This window comes from Cnephaeus nilssonii (genome assembly GCF_951640355.1).
Source record: "Cnephaeus nilssonii genome assembly, chromosome: 14".
In the NCBI taxonomy this organism is placed as follows: Eukaryota; Metazoa; Chordata; class Mammalia; order Chiroptera; family Vespertilionidae; genus Cnephaeus; species Cnephaeus nilssonii.
The window spans coordinates 77,276,860-77,293,803 of NC_137085.1; the positions used below are offsets into that span (position 1 = coordinate 77,276,860).

Genomic DNA, 16,944 nt, shown 5'->3' on the forward strand with positions numbered 1-16,944 from the left:
AGTTAAATAATGTGCTCTACCATCTTACCCGGGAATTTACAATCACTTTTTAGAAGTAGCAATAAACACAGCTGTTACAATTTTGACTTGGAAAGTACAAAGCAGTTTAAAAGTTACTATCCTCACCATTTATAAACTAATGTTTCTTGTATGTTTGTAGTTCTATGTGGCCAAGGCTTAAATTAGTAGGAAGCTAGGAAATTTCAGATACATTATTGAAATTATGCAGGCACCAAACATCTGACACCACTTTTCACAGTACTAAGAAATTAATATTTTTCTACCTCACCCAACTCCCACAAAAATAACATCCTAGATTTGTAGAAAAGTAAAATCAAGAGAGTGTTCTGTTGAATATGTGACATACAAAAACAGACTCATGATCAGGAATGTGACTTTATTTTCGTTAACAAACAAACAGATTTCACCCTGCGAATAGCCCTGCACCTGTGAGCAGCAGCAGCCCCAAGGCCGTATGGACGAAGCACCTCAAGCAAAATCAAAACCACATTTTAAAAAGGTGTTAAAGGATGGCGAACACAGGTTATAAAAATGACATTTCTACAATTTTATTCCTTCACCGTTAGTAAGACAAAAAAAGGTGTAATACTTATGCAACATGGGTGCCCATAACAAATATTCCCACCACCTCACTGGGTTTGCTAAGGGAAAACAGCTGAGGTACAGCTTCATAATTTAATTTTTAGTGCTTTATATTATTTTTGGATATTTGGAATCAATAAGCTGAAAAGAAAAAACTTCTCATTTTCCTTAGCTTAGAAAAAGCCTGTAGTTCTATGTCCCTAGGAATCCATTCAAGGCATTCTAGAACATTGAGGAGATGATTCATATTTTGGGATCGGCACAGTAACCCTCTTCCTAAAGCAGATGAGGTCTACACGTAATAAATGGAACAGGATCTGATTAAAATTCGCACACAGGAAGTCTAATGGCTGTTCTCTGGGTAGAGAGGCTAAGACCAGCTGTCAGAAATGGTGTAACGGCAATCCTTAGTGTTTGTAAATGGAATGAAAGTTTGTAACTGCACAAAAAAGTGTTCCTTCGTATGTTAGCCACACTGAGCTCCCGCGGCGCAGCTGCGCGAGGGCTGAGCCGGGCCTGCGGTCGTTTCTCCAGGCCGCACAGGGCGCTCCTGCGGAAGCCCCGAGGAGGGCCCAGTCTTCACCCGGAGGGAGGGAGGGAGGGACGGTAACTGAAGCTCCATTTTTAAACAATGACAACAAAAGGAAGAAGATAAAATACTGGTACAGTGAACATTTAGATAGCACTAAACAGCATGATTTCATACCGTTGTATGCTTTCACCAGTTTTCCTTAAAAAACAGCCACCAGTTCCTGGGCTTTTAGATGTGTTTTCGTTGTGAAAATAACCAGCATCCTTCGCATGGTCACGCTGAAGCTGCAGCCACGTGCCCGGTGACCAGTCGGTGCGGACCTCCGACGCGCCGCAGCGAGGCTGTGTGCCAGGCGGCCCAGCCCTGAGCCTGCGGGACTAGACCAGGACCGCCTGGGCTACCTCCTTGATCGTGGACGCGGCCCTCTCCAGCTCCTCTTCCGTCTGCTCCACGGTGACCACCACCCTGATGCTGCGAGATGAGGAAGGACACAAAACGTCCGCTGCTCAGCCTGCCGTCCGCTTTGTGCATCCGACCTGAGGCCTGCAACTGTTCTTACCACGACCGCAGGTGAGGGTGGGACAGGGCCCTCTGTCCTGCAGGCCCCAACATCTGACACCACCTGTCTCAGGAGCTCATGGCTCCCGTCTGGACGGTTAGTGGGTGTCTACTCAGCGTGACCTGGCAGGGGGCTCCGTCCAGGGACGCCAGGAAACCTGGTCTTTTACATAAACTACTGCTTCAGCAGTCCCAGACCCCAGGCCAAAGTTCCAATGCCTCCCATTAATGGACTGTCTAGTTGCTCCTGTAATTCAGTAAGTCATGTGGAAGCTCTACAGTATTTTGCAGCAAGGCAAACATTTTCAAGTTTGCAGAAAACTGAAGACAAATATCAGCTCCTCAGAGCAGTTCTGCCTGTTCCCTACAAACACCTACTGTATCGACTGGACACATTTGCTGAGCTGCACTGTGCTGGGCATGGAGCCCAGGGCGAAGCCACCGCGGCCCGTCCTGACACCAGTCACACCTCTGCCTGGGCGCAGCGAGGAGGGCAGCGTCATAGGGTGCTCGCGAGCTGTTGCTAGGGGCCTGCAGACCGGCGCCCTCTGGGTCGTCTCCAAGCTCGCTCTTGCTGCTGCCTTTCACGGTCGGGCTCTGGCTCCCACCTGCACCCGGGGTCGCCATGCCACGCACTCTACTCCCTTCTGGAAGGCCTCCATGCTTACCAGGTCGTCTGACATACTCGATTTTCTGGGCTCAGCTTACATGTCAGCTGTCCTCGGAAGCCCGAGTCCCTCCCAGGCTACTCCTCTGTGACCTCGCTGACCCCATGCCGTGGCCCTGCAAACCATGCCTCAGGGTCTCCCTCCTTCAACTGCACTGGACGCGGGCAGAGGGGGGTCGGTGTGTTAAACCAGGAGTCCAGGCGCACCCCCACGCTGGCTCCTGCCCCTGCGATCCCCCTCTGCTGGTTCCCTGGGGTTCTGCTGTAAAGGTTTGCGGACACTGCCGCACACCGTATGCTGTGAGGGGCGGGGGTATCTGCCATCTCAGTTCTTGGACCTCAGACATTTCTCAGTCAACTAGGAGGACACTGTGAGTCCTGGGGGCTTTTCAGTTAAAATGTGAAAACATCTAGTTTGAAAACAGACAACAGTTGGTGTATCTATTTTAATGATAAACATTCTTCCTTGCCCTGTGATAGCCTTTCAAAAACTTCAAACCATGACACATCTCACCCGGATTTTAGAGAAGGAACAAAAAGTGAGGCCATACTTCCATGTCACCAACCTTGGAGGCGGGAGGCACTTCTCTTCTCTCTCCAGGTAGCGCGCCTGGGTGAGGGCGATGCTCCGGTCCATGCACTGCAGGAAGAGGGCAGTCAGCCACGGCAGGCGCACGGGGCACCCCTGCGGCAGGCCGACGCGGGAGACCAGTGAGAGCAGCCAGATCCCCAGAGCCGGCCACCACGGCGGGAGCCCGCGTGGCCAGCAGGACTTAACGATATGGCCGGAGCCACCAGAGACGGAGCGTTCGGTCGACTTCATTGTAGCTGGTAGGCATTTCAGACAAAGCAGAGTTGGGACATGGGCAATGCCAGCAAAGCCCGCAGGCGGCCCACGAGCTGGACTGGGCCTGGCGCCAGCAGAGCGTCTATAAAGGGCTTGGAGCTTGGCTGCCTCTGACCGCCCGCTCCCGGGGGCCAGCGCCCGGCCCGCCAGGCGGCTGCACACGCCTGAGGCCGCTCTCCCAGGCCGCGCCACCTGCTGACAGGCGGGACTGGAAACACCCTCGATCAGAACGAAGGCTAATGAATCAGAGGAAGGGAGCGAGTTACCATGGTTTCCTCTCTGGGGAGACGAGGTGTTTGGGTTCGAGTCACACTTGTAAAAAGGAGCATGTGGTGGCACAAGGAGTTAGCCCTGTGCGTGGCGGCCAGGCAGCCGCAGGAGGGCGTTCTGTAAGTGGCAGGGCAGGGTTTCCGAGGGCCAAGGACGGGCACCCGGGATGGCACGGGCTGATCTGCGTCCAGAAGTGGATGCCGGCCCGGCTGCCCCCAGCCTGGCTAGTAAGAAGCATCCAACCCACCTCAGTGTGTACAGACGGCGTTCTGTCAAGCAACTCGACAAACCCTTTCAGTTCTACAAAGCTTAAGGCTCACAGCTCTGGTTCTCCTGTCCCTCAGGCACTGGGAAGAGTGGGGAGGGCGGGACCACCGGCTCTGAGGTGGAACCTGTGGCGAGACACCCACGTGAGAGCTCTCCTACCTCCCACATGTGCGTGGCAGACAGTGCTGACCCAGAGCCTGCCCTGCTCACTCGGCCACCAGGCTCTCTGCTAGAGGGCGATCTTGCCCGCCCCCACCCACCGCCACCTTGTCTCTGCAGGGACAGCGAGATACACTGCCGCTGCCGTGCAGTGAGAAGCAGGCCGGAGCTGGGCTCTGGCCCCAACCCAAGGGAAGGCCCATGTCCCATGCGCGTGCGCGCGCACACACACATACACACACACGTGTGCAGAGACGGGCGCCGTGAGCCCCAACGCGGTTCCAGGCCTGCTCTGCAGTGGCCACTCCTGCCCGGGAAGCAAACTCCCCGCACAGGAAGGCCCTGTGATCACACTGACCGCCTGGCTTGACCTTCAGCTGGTGTTTCAGCGAGAAACTGCTTTGGCATCACATCTGTATAAACGCGGATCTAAGGGTGCCGTCACTCCTCCTGTCTGTACACTGACAAAAACACCGAGGCAGTAACTGGCTGACGGATGTTGGTCCCTTAAGATCCTGTCTTTTCACGTCTGCAGAGCTGTCTGACCAGACGGGACAGCGGTGCCACTGCCTCCCTCGGCAGGTGAGAGCACCCAGCTTCACCAGGGATCTCACGTTCTGCGTCTGGCGATACTGTTTGTGTAAGGGCACTGACCCGATGGCCAGATGCATGAAGCTGTCCAGGAGCCTGTGGTTCCGGCGATGTGGTGCACACACCGCAGGACACAGGACATCTGAGGCAAGCTGTGAGCCAGAGGTGGCCACACGCTGCGCCCATCCTGAGAGCCACACGGCAGCCGGCAGCCATCACACCCCCTGACGGGGGCGGAGGGACGCGGAGAGCAGGTGGAGGACAGCGTGCATCCCGTTTCACTCCCGCGTGCTTCCGAAGGCAGTGCAAGGCAGGCAGGCTCCGGAGCCGCAGGGCCCCTGGGCACTACTGGGGGGAGCGGCATGGAGGAAAGGGGGGGCAAGGGGCCGCTGAACAGAAAAGGGCAAGTGGTCTTCCCCAGGGGACTCCTCTGGGTTAGTGGTAAACTGACTCTCAGACATTAAATACATTGACATCAACTTAGCCATGGCTGCAAAGTGGCCTCCGTTACAAGGTCACCACACCTGTTTCTAGCTCTGCTGGGATTCGCCCTGACAGTCAGCTGTCGCGTGCTGCCCGGGCCACTACACACCATGAGGCCCCCACACGTGTAAGAAAGCCTGGTGGTGACATGGTAAGCAAAAGGGTTTTCTGGAAGGTTACTCAGTAGAAGAAGAGTATTTTCATGTGAACACCATGTGGCCCAGAACACAGCGCCCTCAGCGCAAGCTGGAACCACTAGCCGTGTGAGTGTCCCTGTCAGACATGCTACACTCAACTGGGCACGAGCACCATTCCGTGAGGGGGACCACACACTCCCATCCCCCTACCCCCAGGCAAAGAGAGTGCGTGAGGGGGACCACACACTCCCATCCCCCTACCCCCAGGCAAAGAGAGTGCGTGAGGGGGACCACACACTCCCATCCCCCTACCCCGGGCAAACAGAGTGCGTAAGGGGGACCACACACTCCCATCTCCCTACCCCGGGCAAACAGAGTGCTGAGGGGGACCACACACTCCCATCCCCCTACCCCCAGGCAAAGAGAGTGCGTGAGGGGGACCACACACTCCCATCCCCCTACCCCGGGCAAAGAGAGTGCGTGAGGGGGACCACACACTCCCATCCCCCTACCCCGGGCAAAGAGAGTGCGTGAGGGGGACCACACACTCCCATCCCCTCTACCCCGGGCAAACAGAGTGCGTGAGGGGGACCACACACTCCCATCCCCCTACCCCGGGCAAACAGAGTGCGTGAGGGGGACCACACACTCCCATCCCCCTACCCCGGGCAAAGAGAGTGCGTGAGGGGGACCACACACTCCCATCCCCCTACCCCGGGCAAACAGAGTGCGTGAGGGGGACCACACACTCCCATCCCCCTACCCCGGGCAAAGAGAGCTGTGAAATGACAGAAAAGGCTGCTCGGGTCAGGGGAGGTGTGGGGCAAGCAGAACCGCTGGGAGGGCTGGCACTCACCTGACGGACGATCTCCTGCAGCAGCTTGGCGTCCTGCTCGCGGGACCCAGTGCTGGCTTCCAGCTGCAGGTGGAAGGCTGGGGACAGGGCCTCCCCCACCACTTTCAGCCCAGAAATGCTGGAGGGGAGACACACAGTCAGAGACGCCCTGCGGCTTGGCGTCTCCACACTAATAACTGCACACAGTCTGCATCAGCACGCCACTCACACCGACTTCTACAGGAGCATTCGGAGGTGCAATTCTGGTTCCGACCACAGTCAATGCACGCTCTGGGCGGTGCTCGCAGTCCAGGAGCCTGCCTCGTGCTCCTGCGAGAGGGCTGGGAGGGAGGGCCCGGCTGCTGGGTCACATGTCACAGGCTCAGGTGGCCTCTCCTCAGGTGGCTCCTCACAGGTCCCCAGCCCCGCTGTTTCCTCTCTTCACCTGCTCTCTCCCACCCTCCGGTGGCCAGTGCTGGTTGTGCCTGGTCTCAGCTGTCACTCCCACTGCAGGGAGGGGCTGCACCATCATGCTCTACACCAACCATGTCAAACTCGTGGCCCACGGGCCGCATGCAGCCCACAATGAATATTTTTGTGGCCCAGCCAATATGTAAGAACACTTTAATATGTAAGAACAATATGTAAGAACACTTTAATAACAATTTTGTAACTTAATTTTTACAATATCCCGTTATACATAATCCTATATAACGAGGTAATATGCAAATTGACCGTCACTTCAACACACAAGGTTGCCGCCCCCGTGTGGTCAAAGATGGCTGCCCCCATGTGGACACAAGATGGCTGGCAGGGGAGGGCAGTTGGGAGCAACCAGGCCTGCAGGGGAGGGCAGTTGGGGGGGACCAGGCTACATTTAAATTATAATTATGGATATAAGAATTCAAATTAAAATACAAGCTAACTAAATATATTAGCGTAGAAACTTATTGTAATCGAGTAGGAGTTTAGTCAGAAATGCAAGGGTGGCCTAACATCAGAAACTATAGCATGGGGAAGCCCTGGGACAGAGCGGGGCTGTATGGAAGGGGGCAAAGAGGAAGGAAAAGGGAGACATCTGTAATAATGTCAACAACAATATATATATATACTAGAGGCCCAGTGAACAAAATTCGTGCACTGGGGGAGGGTGTCCTGCACTCTCTCCAATCTGGGACCCCTTGGGGGATGTCTGACTGCCTCTTTAGGATCGGGCCTAAAGAGGCAGTCAGACATCCCTTTCACAATCCGGGACTGCTGGCTCCCAACTGCTCGCCTGCCTGCCTGATTGCCCCTAACCACTTCTGCCTGCCAGCCTGATCACCCCCTAACCACTCCCCTGCCAGCCTGATCGACGCCTAACTGTTCCCCTGCCAGCCAGATCATTTCCAACTGTTCTCCCCTGACAGCCCAGTCACCCCCAAATGCCCTCCCCTGCATATTCCCTCTTTATTAGATAGGGTTTTTTCTTTAACATATTAGACAGCTCTAACTGGTTTGGCTCAGTGGATGCAGTGTCGGCCTGCAGACTCAAGGGTCCCGAGTTCGATTCAGGTCAAGGGCATGTACCTTGGTTGGGGGCACATACTGCAGGAGGCAGCTGATCAATGTTTCTCTCTCATAGATGTTTCTAGCTCTCTATCCCTTTCCCTTCCTCTCTGTAAAAAATCAATAAAATGTATTTTTAAAAAAAACATATTGGACAGTGTACCTGCCATGGTCTTGACAAACCAGGAAAAATGTAAACCCAAACTAAAAGTGTCATAAAATAAACTCCTTAAACAGGAATTTCATGAGACTTGGAAAGGTGATATCATGTGGTTGTTTCTTCCTTTTTTTCTTCTCTTTCTTTTTCTTGATGTTTCATCTTTTGTCCTTTCTTTTCTCCTTGTATTCCTTTTCTGTCCTCTCTTTCTCTAAACTTTTCCTTTGGTAGAATCATCAGTACTTGAATCGCTCCCTGGGGGCGCAGGCGCCTCCCAGCCAGACACCCTGGGCTGCCTCTGGGAGGGGATGGCGGCGTGGGGGCGCAGGCGCCTCCCAGCCAGACACCCTGGACTGCCTCTGGGAGGGGATGGTGGCGTGGGGGCGCGGACGCCTCCCAGCCGAACACCCAGGGCTGCCTCTGGGAGGGGATGGCGGTGTGGGGGACAGACGCCTCCCATCCAGACACTCCGGGCTGCCTCTGGGAGGGGATGGCGGCGTGGGGGCGCGGACGCCTCCCAGCCCAGCCGGACACTCCGGGCTGCCTCTGGGAGGGGATGGCGGCGTGGGGGCGCGGACGCCTCCCATCCAGACACCCCGGGCTGCCTCTGGGAGGGGATGGCGGCGTGGGGGCGCGGACGCCTCCCAGCCCAGCCGGACACCCCGGGCTGCCTCTGGGAGGGGATGGCGGCGTGGGGGCGCGGACGCCTCCCAGCCCAGCCGGACACCCCGGGCTGCCTCTGGGAGGGGATGGCGGCGTGGGGGCGCGGACGCCTCCCAGCCCAGCCGGACACCCCGGGCTGCTCTGGGAGGGGATGGCGGCGTGGGGGCGCGGACGCCTCCCAGCCCAGCCGGACACCCAGGGCTGCCTCTGGGAGGGGATGGCGGCGTGGGGGACAGACGCCTCCCATCCAGACACCCCGGGCTGCCTCTGGGAGGGGATGGCGGCGTGGGGGACAGACGCCTCCCAGCCTGACACCCCGGGCTGCCTCTGGGAGGGCATGGTAGCATGGGGTCCCCGGCACCTCCCAGCCGGACACCCGGGCTGCCCGGCTCTCAGCGGCAGCCCTCCCTGGGACTGGGGGACTCCGGCGGGGCTGAGAGGACTGGGCGTCGCCATCTTGTGGCTATGGGGGCCGCCATTTTGTCACAGAGGTACGGTTAATTTGCATATTACTCTATTATTAGATAGGACACACACACACACACACACACACACACACATATGGTATATATATATCAGTGCAATTTAGCATGAGACAAATTTATAATTTTTTAAAAAATCTCCAAATCTAGGAATAATTTGATAAAGGCCACCCTCCAAAACCCTACTGTATGATGTTTTATACTGAATAAAGAAAACACTTTTATACTGGGAATGAGAAGGATGTTTGCTACAACTGCCTATTCAGTAGTCTGTTAGAGACACAGAGCAATGCAATAAAAGAAGAAAAATAATTAAAATTATTTAAGAATTAAGAAGGAAGAGAAAAACATTAGAGCAGATAATAGGATTTCTATGTGCATCATCACAACAGACTGAAAAGAACTATTGGAATGTACGATCAGTTAGAGAAAAGAACTACTGCTGAATGTAAGATTAGTTTAGAGAAAACAAGAACATTCTTGTAAGTCAGCAATAATCAGAAAATATAGCCCTAGCCGGTTTGGCTCAGTGGATAGAGTGTCAGCCTGCGGACTGAAGGGTCGGTCCCAAGTTCGATTCCAGTCAAGGGCATGTACCTCGGTTACAGGCTCCTCCCAGCCCGGGCCCTGGTCGGGGCGTGTGCAGGAGGCAACCAATCGAAGTGTTTCTGTCACATCGATATTTCTCTCTGTTTTTCCCTCTCTCTTCCACTTTCTAAAAATCAATGGAAAAATATCCTCAGGTGAGAATTAAAAAGAAAATATAAAAGAAAAAACAATCCTACTCATCTAATCTAATAATAGACAAATATGCAAATTGACCGCACCTTCGCTACAACCAAGCCACGCCCCCAGCCAAGCCACGCCCACCAACCAATCAGGGCGAATATGCAAATTATCCCAACAAAGATGGCGGCTGATTTGCATATCGCGACAGCGTAGAAAGAAGCCAAGAGCTGCAGAAGGGAGCAAAGCTGCAGAGAAGCAAGCAAGCCGGGGGGGGGGGCTGGGGGGGGGAAGAGAAGGGAGGAGCGGAGGCGGGGCGGGGGGAGAAGGAAGTTGAGCAGGCGGGGCTGGGGGAGAAGGGGCGGGGCCGGGGGAGAAGGGAGGAGCGGAGGCGGGGCCGGGGGAGAAGGGAGGAGCAGAGGCGGGACCAGGGGAGAAGGGAGGAGCGGAGGCGGGGCCAGGGGAGAAGGGAGGAGCGGAGGCGGGGCCGGGGGAGAAGGGAGGAGCGGAGGCGGGGCCAGGGGAGAAGGGAGGAGCAGAGGCGGGACCAGGGGAGAAGGGAGGAGCGGAGGCGGGGCCGGGGGAGAAGGAAGGAGAGCGGGCTGGCGGAGAAGTTAGAAAAGCAGGCGGGCTGGCAGAGAAGGCGGGCCGGGGGAGAAGGGAGGAGCGGAGGCGGGGCCGGGGGAGAAGGGAAAAACAGGCGGACTGGCAGAGAAGGCGGGCCGGGGGAGAAGGGAGGAGCGGAGGCGGGGCCGGGGGAGAAGGGAAGAGCGGAGGCGGGGCCGGGGGAGAAGTGAGGAGTGGAGGCGGGGCCGGGGGAGAAGGGAAAAACAGGCGGACTGGCAGAGAAGGCGGGCCGGGGGAGAAGGGAGGAGCGGAGGCGGGGCCGAGGGAGAAGGGAACAGCAGGCGGGCTGGCAGAGAAGGCGGGCCGGGGGAGAAGGGAAGAGAGGAGGCGGGGCCAGGGGAGAAGGGAGGAGAGGAGGCGGGGCCGGGGGAGAAGGGAGGAGAGGAGGCGGGGCCGGGGGAGAAGGGAGGAGCGGAGGCGGGGCCGGGGGAGAAGGGAGGAGCGGAGGCGGGGCCAGGGGAGAAGGGAGGAGCGGAGGCGGGGCCGGGGGAGAAGGGAACAGCAGGCGGGCTGGCAGAGAAGGCGGGCCGGGGGAGAAGGGAGGAGAGGAGGCGGGGCCAGGGGAGAAGGGAGGAGCGGAGGCGGGGCCGGGGGAGAAGGGAGGAGCGGAGGCGGGGCTGGGGGAGAAGGGAACAGCAGGCGGGCTGGCAGAGAAGGAGGGCCGGGGGAGAAGGGAGGAGAGGAGGCGGGGCCAGGGGAGAAGGGAGGAGTGGAGGCGGGGCCGGGGGAGAAGGGAGGAGCGGAGGCGGGGCCGGGGGAGAAGGGAAGAGCGGAGGCGGGGCCGGGGGAGAAGGGAAGAGCGGAGGCGGGGCCGAGGGAGAAGGGAACAGCAGGCGGGCTGGCAGAGAAGGCGGGCCGGGGGAGAAGGGAAGAGAGGAGGCGGGGCCAGGGGAGAAGGGAGGAGAGGAGGCGGGGCCGGGGGAGAAGGGAGGAGAGGAGGCGGGGCCGGGGGAGAAGGGAGGAGCGGAGGCGGGGCCGGGGGAGAAGGGAGGAGCGGAGGCGGGGCCAGGGGAGAAGGGAGGAGCGGAGGCGGGGCCGGGGGAGAAGGGAACAGCAGGCGGGCTGGCAGAGAAGGCGGGCCGGGGGAGAAGGGAGGAGAGGAGGCGGGGCCAGGGGAGAAGGGAGGAGCGGAGGCGGGGCCGGGGGAGAAGGGAGGAGCGGAGGCGGGGCTGGGGGAGAAGGGAACAGCAGGCGGGCTGGCAGAGAAGGAGGGCCGGGGGAGAAGGGAGGAGAGGAGGCGGGGCCAGGGGAGAAGGGAGGAGTGGAGGCGGGGCCGGGGGAGAAGGGAGGAGCGGAGGCGGGGCCGGGGGAGAAGGGAGGAGCGGAGGCGGGCCGGGGGAGAAGGGAGGAGCGGAGGCGGGGCCGGTGGAGAAGGGAGGAGCGGAGGCGGGGCCAGGGGAGAAGGGAAGAGCGGAGGCGGGGCCAGGGGAGAAGGGAGGAGCGGAGGCGGGGCCGGGGGAGAAGGGAGGAGCAGGCGGGCTGGCAGAGAAGGCGGGCTGGGGGAGAAGGGAGGAGCGGAGGCGGGGCCGGGGGAGAAGGGAACAGCAGGCGGGCTGGCAGAGAAGGCGGGCCGGGGGAGAAGGGAGGAGCGGAGGCGGGGCCAGGGGAGAAGGGAGGAGCGGAGGCGGGGCCAGGGGAGAAGGGAGGAGAGGAGGCGGGGCCGGGGGAGAAGGGAGGAGCGGAGGCGGGGCCGGGGGAGAAGGGAAGAGCGGAGGCGGGGCCGGTGGAGAAGGGAGGAGCGGAGGCGGGGCCAGGGGAGAAGGGAAGAGCAGAGGCGGGGCCAGGGGAGAAGGGAGGAGCGGAGGCGGGGCCGGGGGAGAAGGGAGGAGCAGGCGGGCTGGCAGAGAAGGCGGGCTGGGGGAGAAGGGAGGAGCGGAGGCGGGGCCGGGGGAGAAGGGAACAGCAGGCGGGCTGGCAGAGAAGGCGGGCCGGGGGAGAAGGGAGGAGCGGAGGCGGGGCCAGGGGAGAAGGGAGGAGCGGAGGCGTGGCCAGGGGAGAAGGGAGGAGAGGAGGCGGGGCCGGGGGAGAAGGGAGGAGCGGAGGCAGGGCCGGGGGAGAAGGGAAGAGCGGAGGCGGGGCCGGGGGAGAAGGGAACAGCAGGCGGGCTGGCAGAGAAGGCGGGCCGGGGGAGAAGGGAGGAGCGGAGGCGGGGCCGGGGGAGAAGGGAAGAGCGGAGGCGGGGCCGGGGGAGAAGGGAGGAGCGGAGGCGGGGCCAGGGGAGAAGGGAGGAGAGGAGGCGGGGACGGGGGAGAAGGGAGGAGCGGAGGCGGGGCCGGGGAGAAGGGAAGAGCGGAGGCGGGGCCGGGGGAGAAGGGAACAGTAGGCGGGCTGGCAGAGAAGGCGGGCCGGGGGAGAAGGGAGGAGCGGAGGCGGGGCCGGGGGAGAAGGGAGGAGCAGAGGCGGGGCCAGGGGAGAAGGGAAGAGCGGAGGCGGGGCCAGGGGAGAAGGGAAAAGTAGGCGGGCTGGCAGAGAAGGCGGGCCGGGGGAGAAGGGAGGAGCGGAGGCGGGGCCAGGGAAGAAGGAAGGAGAGCGGGCTGGCAGAGAAGTTAGAAAGGCAGGGGGGCTGGCGGAGATCGCGGGGCGGGGGACAAGGGAGGAGAGCAGGCAGGGTGGGGTAGAGTGCAACAGGAAACCCTATTGCAGGATTTTTCCTGCAACGGGAACGCTAGTAATAGAAATAAAATCTATAGGATACCTACAAATAACCTTTAACCCTTTGCACTCGCTTGCTTTTTTCTCGATTCCTTTATTTTACTCAGGATTTAATTTTTTAAATACCCCAGATTTTACAAAGCACGGCAGTAGAATAAAAAACTGGAGTTTCTTTTCATACAAACTTATTTATTTGGATTTTTTTATATTTCAAATTATTGATACATTCAATACAATTCGACATACGAGCTGCTACCGATGCTAACCGTGTCGAGTCACACTCGACATCCGAGTGCAAAAGGTTAAAGGCCCATAAAAGAGCTTTAGAGAAAAATTTTAAATTTCCGTTAAAAGACACAAAGGAAAATTCAAATAAGTGGATACAAATTCACTCCACATTCATCAAAACATTTAATGCAATTACAATAAAAATTCTAGTAATATTTTTGGTGAAACTTGAACTTACTGCAAAACTTATATGGCGATCTGTGCTCACTTTGGCAGCACATATGCCAAAAGCTATACAGTGATAAAAACAGATGGTATTTAAAACAGTCTAAGGATTGAACAAGTAAACCAATGAAGGAGAAAAGACGGCTAAAAACCAGATTCAGCTACAACTGGGAAACTGGTATGTGACAGAGACCAACCGGTGAAGAAAGGAGGTGGTGTTTTTGTAAACTGACTGTGCTAGCATCAAAACAAACTTCCTTCCTTCACCCGTTTTCTTCCTCCAGTCACCATCCTCTCTCTCTCTCTGAACAGCCAAACTCCTCAGAATTGTCATGCGACTGTGTCCCATCTCTCCCTCCCGGTCTCTCCGGACCCTGCTTCTGCCAGGCCTTTGCACCTGCTGCTCCCGACACTGCTCGGCCTCAGGCGGGAAACGGAGGCCCAGCTCGCAGCAGCGGGGACACGTGGCCTGCGCCACTGTCTTCACTAGACTCTCCTCACTCTTTCTCAGTCTCCTCCTGGCTCCTGCCCACTTCACACTGAAATGCTTGAAATACTGTTTATATGCAATTGACCCTGAGGCCTCTCCCGTAAACTTAAGCGGCTACATCTCCCAGACGTCTGATGGCATTTCGAGCTTAACAGCCACACTGACCTGCCCAACACACTGCCCCAGTAGTTCTAACCATCTCGCTGACTAGCAACGCTGTCTAGTTACTCAGACCAAAAACCTTAAGCTCAAGCTTGCGTCTTCTCTTTCTCACTCACTGGAATATGAACTTCTGGCAAATCCAGCTTCAAACTCCATCCAAAATCTACTCTGGTAGGAAGGTCAAAGTCACCGCACCTCGTCCTCACTGGCCTCCTTGCCTCGGTACTCGCCACCAGAGTATTATCTACTTCTTCACACAGCACAAGAGTGGCTTTGCTAAGATGCCATTCAGTCACGTCCTGCCACCTTTTGCTCAGAAGCAGGCCACGGCTTCCTATCGGAGCCGGGTTCTTGTCACGGCCTCCGAGCCCTGCACGCCCTGGCCTTTCTCCCCTCTCGCCACACGGGCGTCCTCGCTGTTTTGTCTCCCGTCACCTCTGAATATCTGGGTACCTGTGTGGTGTGCTCCCACACCTGCCTTACTGCGGGTCGGTCTGAGGTACCTGTGGAGTCCTCCACGTAGAACTACTCAGTAATAAGCCCTGGACGTGAGACCTGGAACCCTAAAGAGTGGGACACATTGGAGATGCAAATCTGTGAGTTGCCCACAGAGAGGTCACGATGGAAGCTCCAGGATGCAAGAACATAATCCTCCAAGGAGGTACGGGAGGAAAGAGGGGCGCAGAAGACTGCTGGATGCAGCAACGAGGCAGTGAGCGTGGCCTCCACGGGCACCGTCTGGGAGAAGCGTGAGAGTAGAGGCAGACTCAAGAGTTTCAAGTGCAGATGAGGGGCGAGGACGTGGAGGAGGTGAGCTACCGGAGAAGCAGAGTGGGCTAGCCGCTGGAGGTGAAGGGGAGCCAGGGAAAGGAAGGTACACTACAGAGAGGACAGTGCAGCTGAGTGCTAATCACACGACTCTGGCCGGGGAGAGACCCATGACAAAGAGGAGGCGCCACCAAAGCCACGCCCGTCTTCAGAAAGAGAGCTGTGATGCTGGAGAACATTACTTTGGCTGTAACACAGGGGAGACGGTTCAGAAGCCCGAAGTGCACGGGCTTGTTAGGAGAGACGAGGGAGTTCCCAGTGAGAGCAGGAGGCATGGGTGCAGCTCAACGCAGATGGACAGGCAGAGGTTAAACACACTGGAGAGATGAACGGTGGCAGGAGCTGGGGAAAGTGGAGGGCCAGCCTTGCAAACGAAGCACAGCACCCTGCCCGCAGCGGGAGGCACTGCTCCTGGGCTGATGGCGACGCACGGAGGGGCTGTGCCGTACGTTCACAGGTCATCACCAGCGCGACTGGAAGCGCCCACTCTGGGCCTCTCCACCATAAATGAGGCAGGAGCTGCGGTATGCTTAGGCAGACACACCCAGACTGGATCGCTTCTGCCCCTCCTTTGCCTGGCACAGCTGTGAGCTGCTGGCTTCTCACCTGGCCTTTTCTTTTACAAACGTTTCTAGTTTCCATATCTGGCAATAGAGAGATGCCTTACATCACCAAAAAGGCAGGTTTCACCTTAGAAAAGGCAGAAAGAAACGCCCTGGGCAATGTGAGATCATTTTCTGTAAGACCAGAAACCCGCCTGAAACTGTCACCAACCTCCATGTTCTCACTCGAGGAATCTTGAAGTTCTCTTGTGTCGTGAAAACAAGTAACAGGCTCACTCCAATGTCACTCAAACATCAGGCTCACTCCAATGTCACTTGTTTCTTTTCTCATATTAACTTGGAATACAACTTAGTAATCCCAAGGCCTGTGGACAGTACGTGCACAGTCACCAATGAGCGGCACGTGCCGGCCTCTTGCTCCTGCAGGCGTGGCGTGCCCAGAGCTCATGCTGACCACTCTGGTGGCTGTGCGCCAGGGCATGTGCTGTTTTGATCTTGTGCACTGCTAGCATATTTTATTATTGAGCGTGCATCACTCTAGAAAAACAATCATGATTCCTTAACATAACGACACAGTGGATGCTCTGGTTTCATGCAGACAGAGAAACCTGAGGGAACCGAGGTTTTGGTTTCTTAGTTGCAATTCAGTCAAACTGATCCGAGCCAATCAAATATACCCCAAACTAAAGAGACGACATTGAAAATTTTCATTAATTGTTTATATGTGGAGCAGGTAAACTTTAAGCTGGTTGAAAACATAGAAAACTTACCCTTGTAAAGCTTTATGAATTCGTTTGCACTTTTCCTTCAACACTGCAAAAATACCTGGTGAAAAAAAAACATTCCTTAGTGCAGTTGACCCTTGGACAATGCAAGGCTTAGAAAATCCGAGTAAAAATTTTTTATAATATATATATATATTTTTACTTCATTTCAGAGAGAGAGAGAAACATCAATGATGAGAGAGAATCATTGATTGGCTGCCTCCTGCACACCCTACCCTCACCAAGGATCGAGCCCGCAACCCGGGCATGTGCCCTGACTGGGAATCGAACCTTGACCTCTTGGTTCATAGAATGACACTCAACCACTGAGCCACACTGGCCAGGCTGAGTTTAACTTCTGACTTTTAAAAACTTAAGTTGTCCCTTGGCATTTGTGGGGAATACCAAAATCCGCAGATGCATATGACATGGCACAGATCAATGCACACAGTAGGACCTCAGCATCCTCCAATCAATGGAAGATGGTGCAGGTATTTATTGAAAAACATCGCATACACAAGGACCTGGGAAGTTTAAACCCGTGTTGTCTAAGGGTCAAATACATATTTGGAAAACTTGGTATTACTAATCCAAAAATATTTTTTAAGGATCCATTTCAAGTCCTAGCCGGTTTGGCTCAGTGGACAGAGCGTCGGCCTGCGGACTGAAGGGTCCCAGGTTTGATTCCAGCCAAGGGCACATGCCTAGGTTGTGGACTTGATTCCCAGTGGGGGGCGTGCAGGAGGCAGCCAATCAATGATTCTCTCTCATCACTGATGTTTCTATCTCTTTCTCCCTCTCCCTTCCTCTCTGAAATCAATAAAAGAAATATATATATATAAAGGTCCACTTCAAGTTCATCAATTTAAAATGCTGCAAA

At 56.6% G+C, this 16,944-nt stretch overlaps 1 protein-coding gene across 2 annotated transcripts in view; it reads right to left on the reverse strand.

Moving 5' to 3' along the window:
• Positions 1-382: 382 nt before the first annotated feature.
• Positions 383-16,944, reverse strand: part of SPTLC1 (serine palmitoyltransferase long chain base subunit 1) — an 84,902-nt gene continuing 68,340 nt past the window's right edge. For both annotated transcript variants that reach the window (XM_079789754.1, XM_079789755.1), the window contains 4 exons: positions 16,071-16,125; positions 5,971-6,088; positions 2,927-3,000; positions 383-1,606 (listed from right to left, as the gene is read on the reverse strand). In XM_079789754.1, the coding sequence (XP_079645880.1) occupies positions 1,513-1,606; positions 2,927-3,000; positions 5,971-6,088; positions 16,071-16,125 (341 nt within the window). In that variant the 3' untranslated portion in view covers positions 383-1,512. The remainder of the gene's footprint in view (positions 1,607-2,926; positions 3,001-5,970; positions 6,089-16,070; positions 16,126-16,944) is intronic.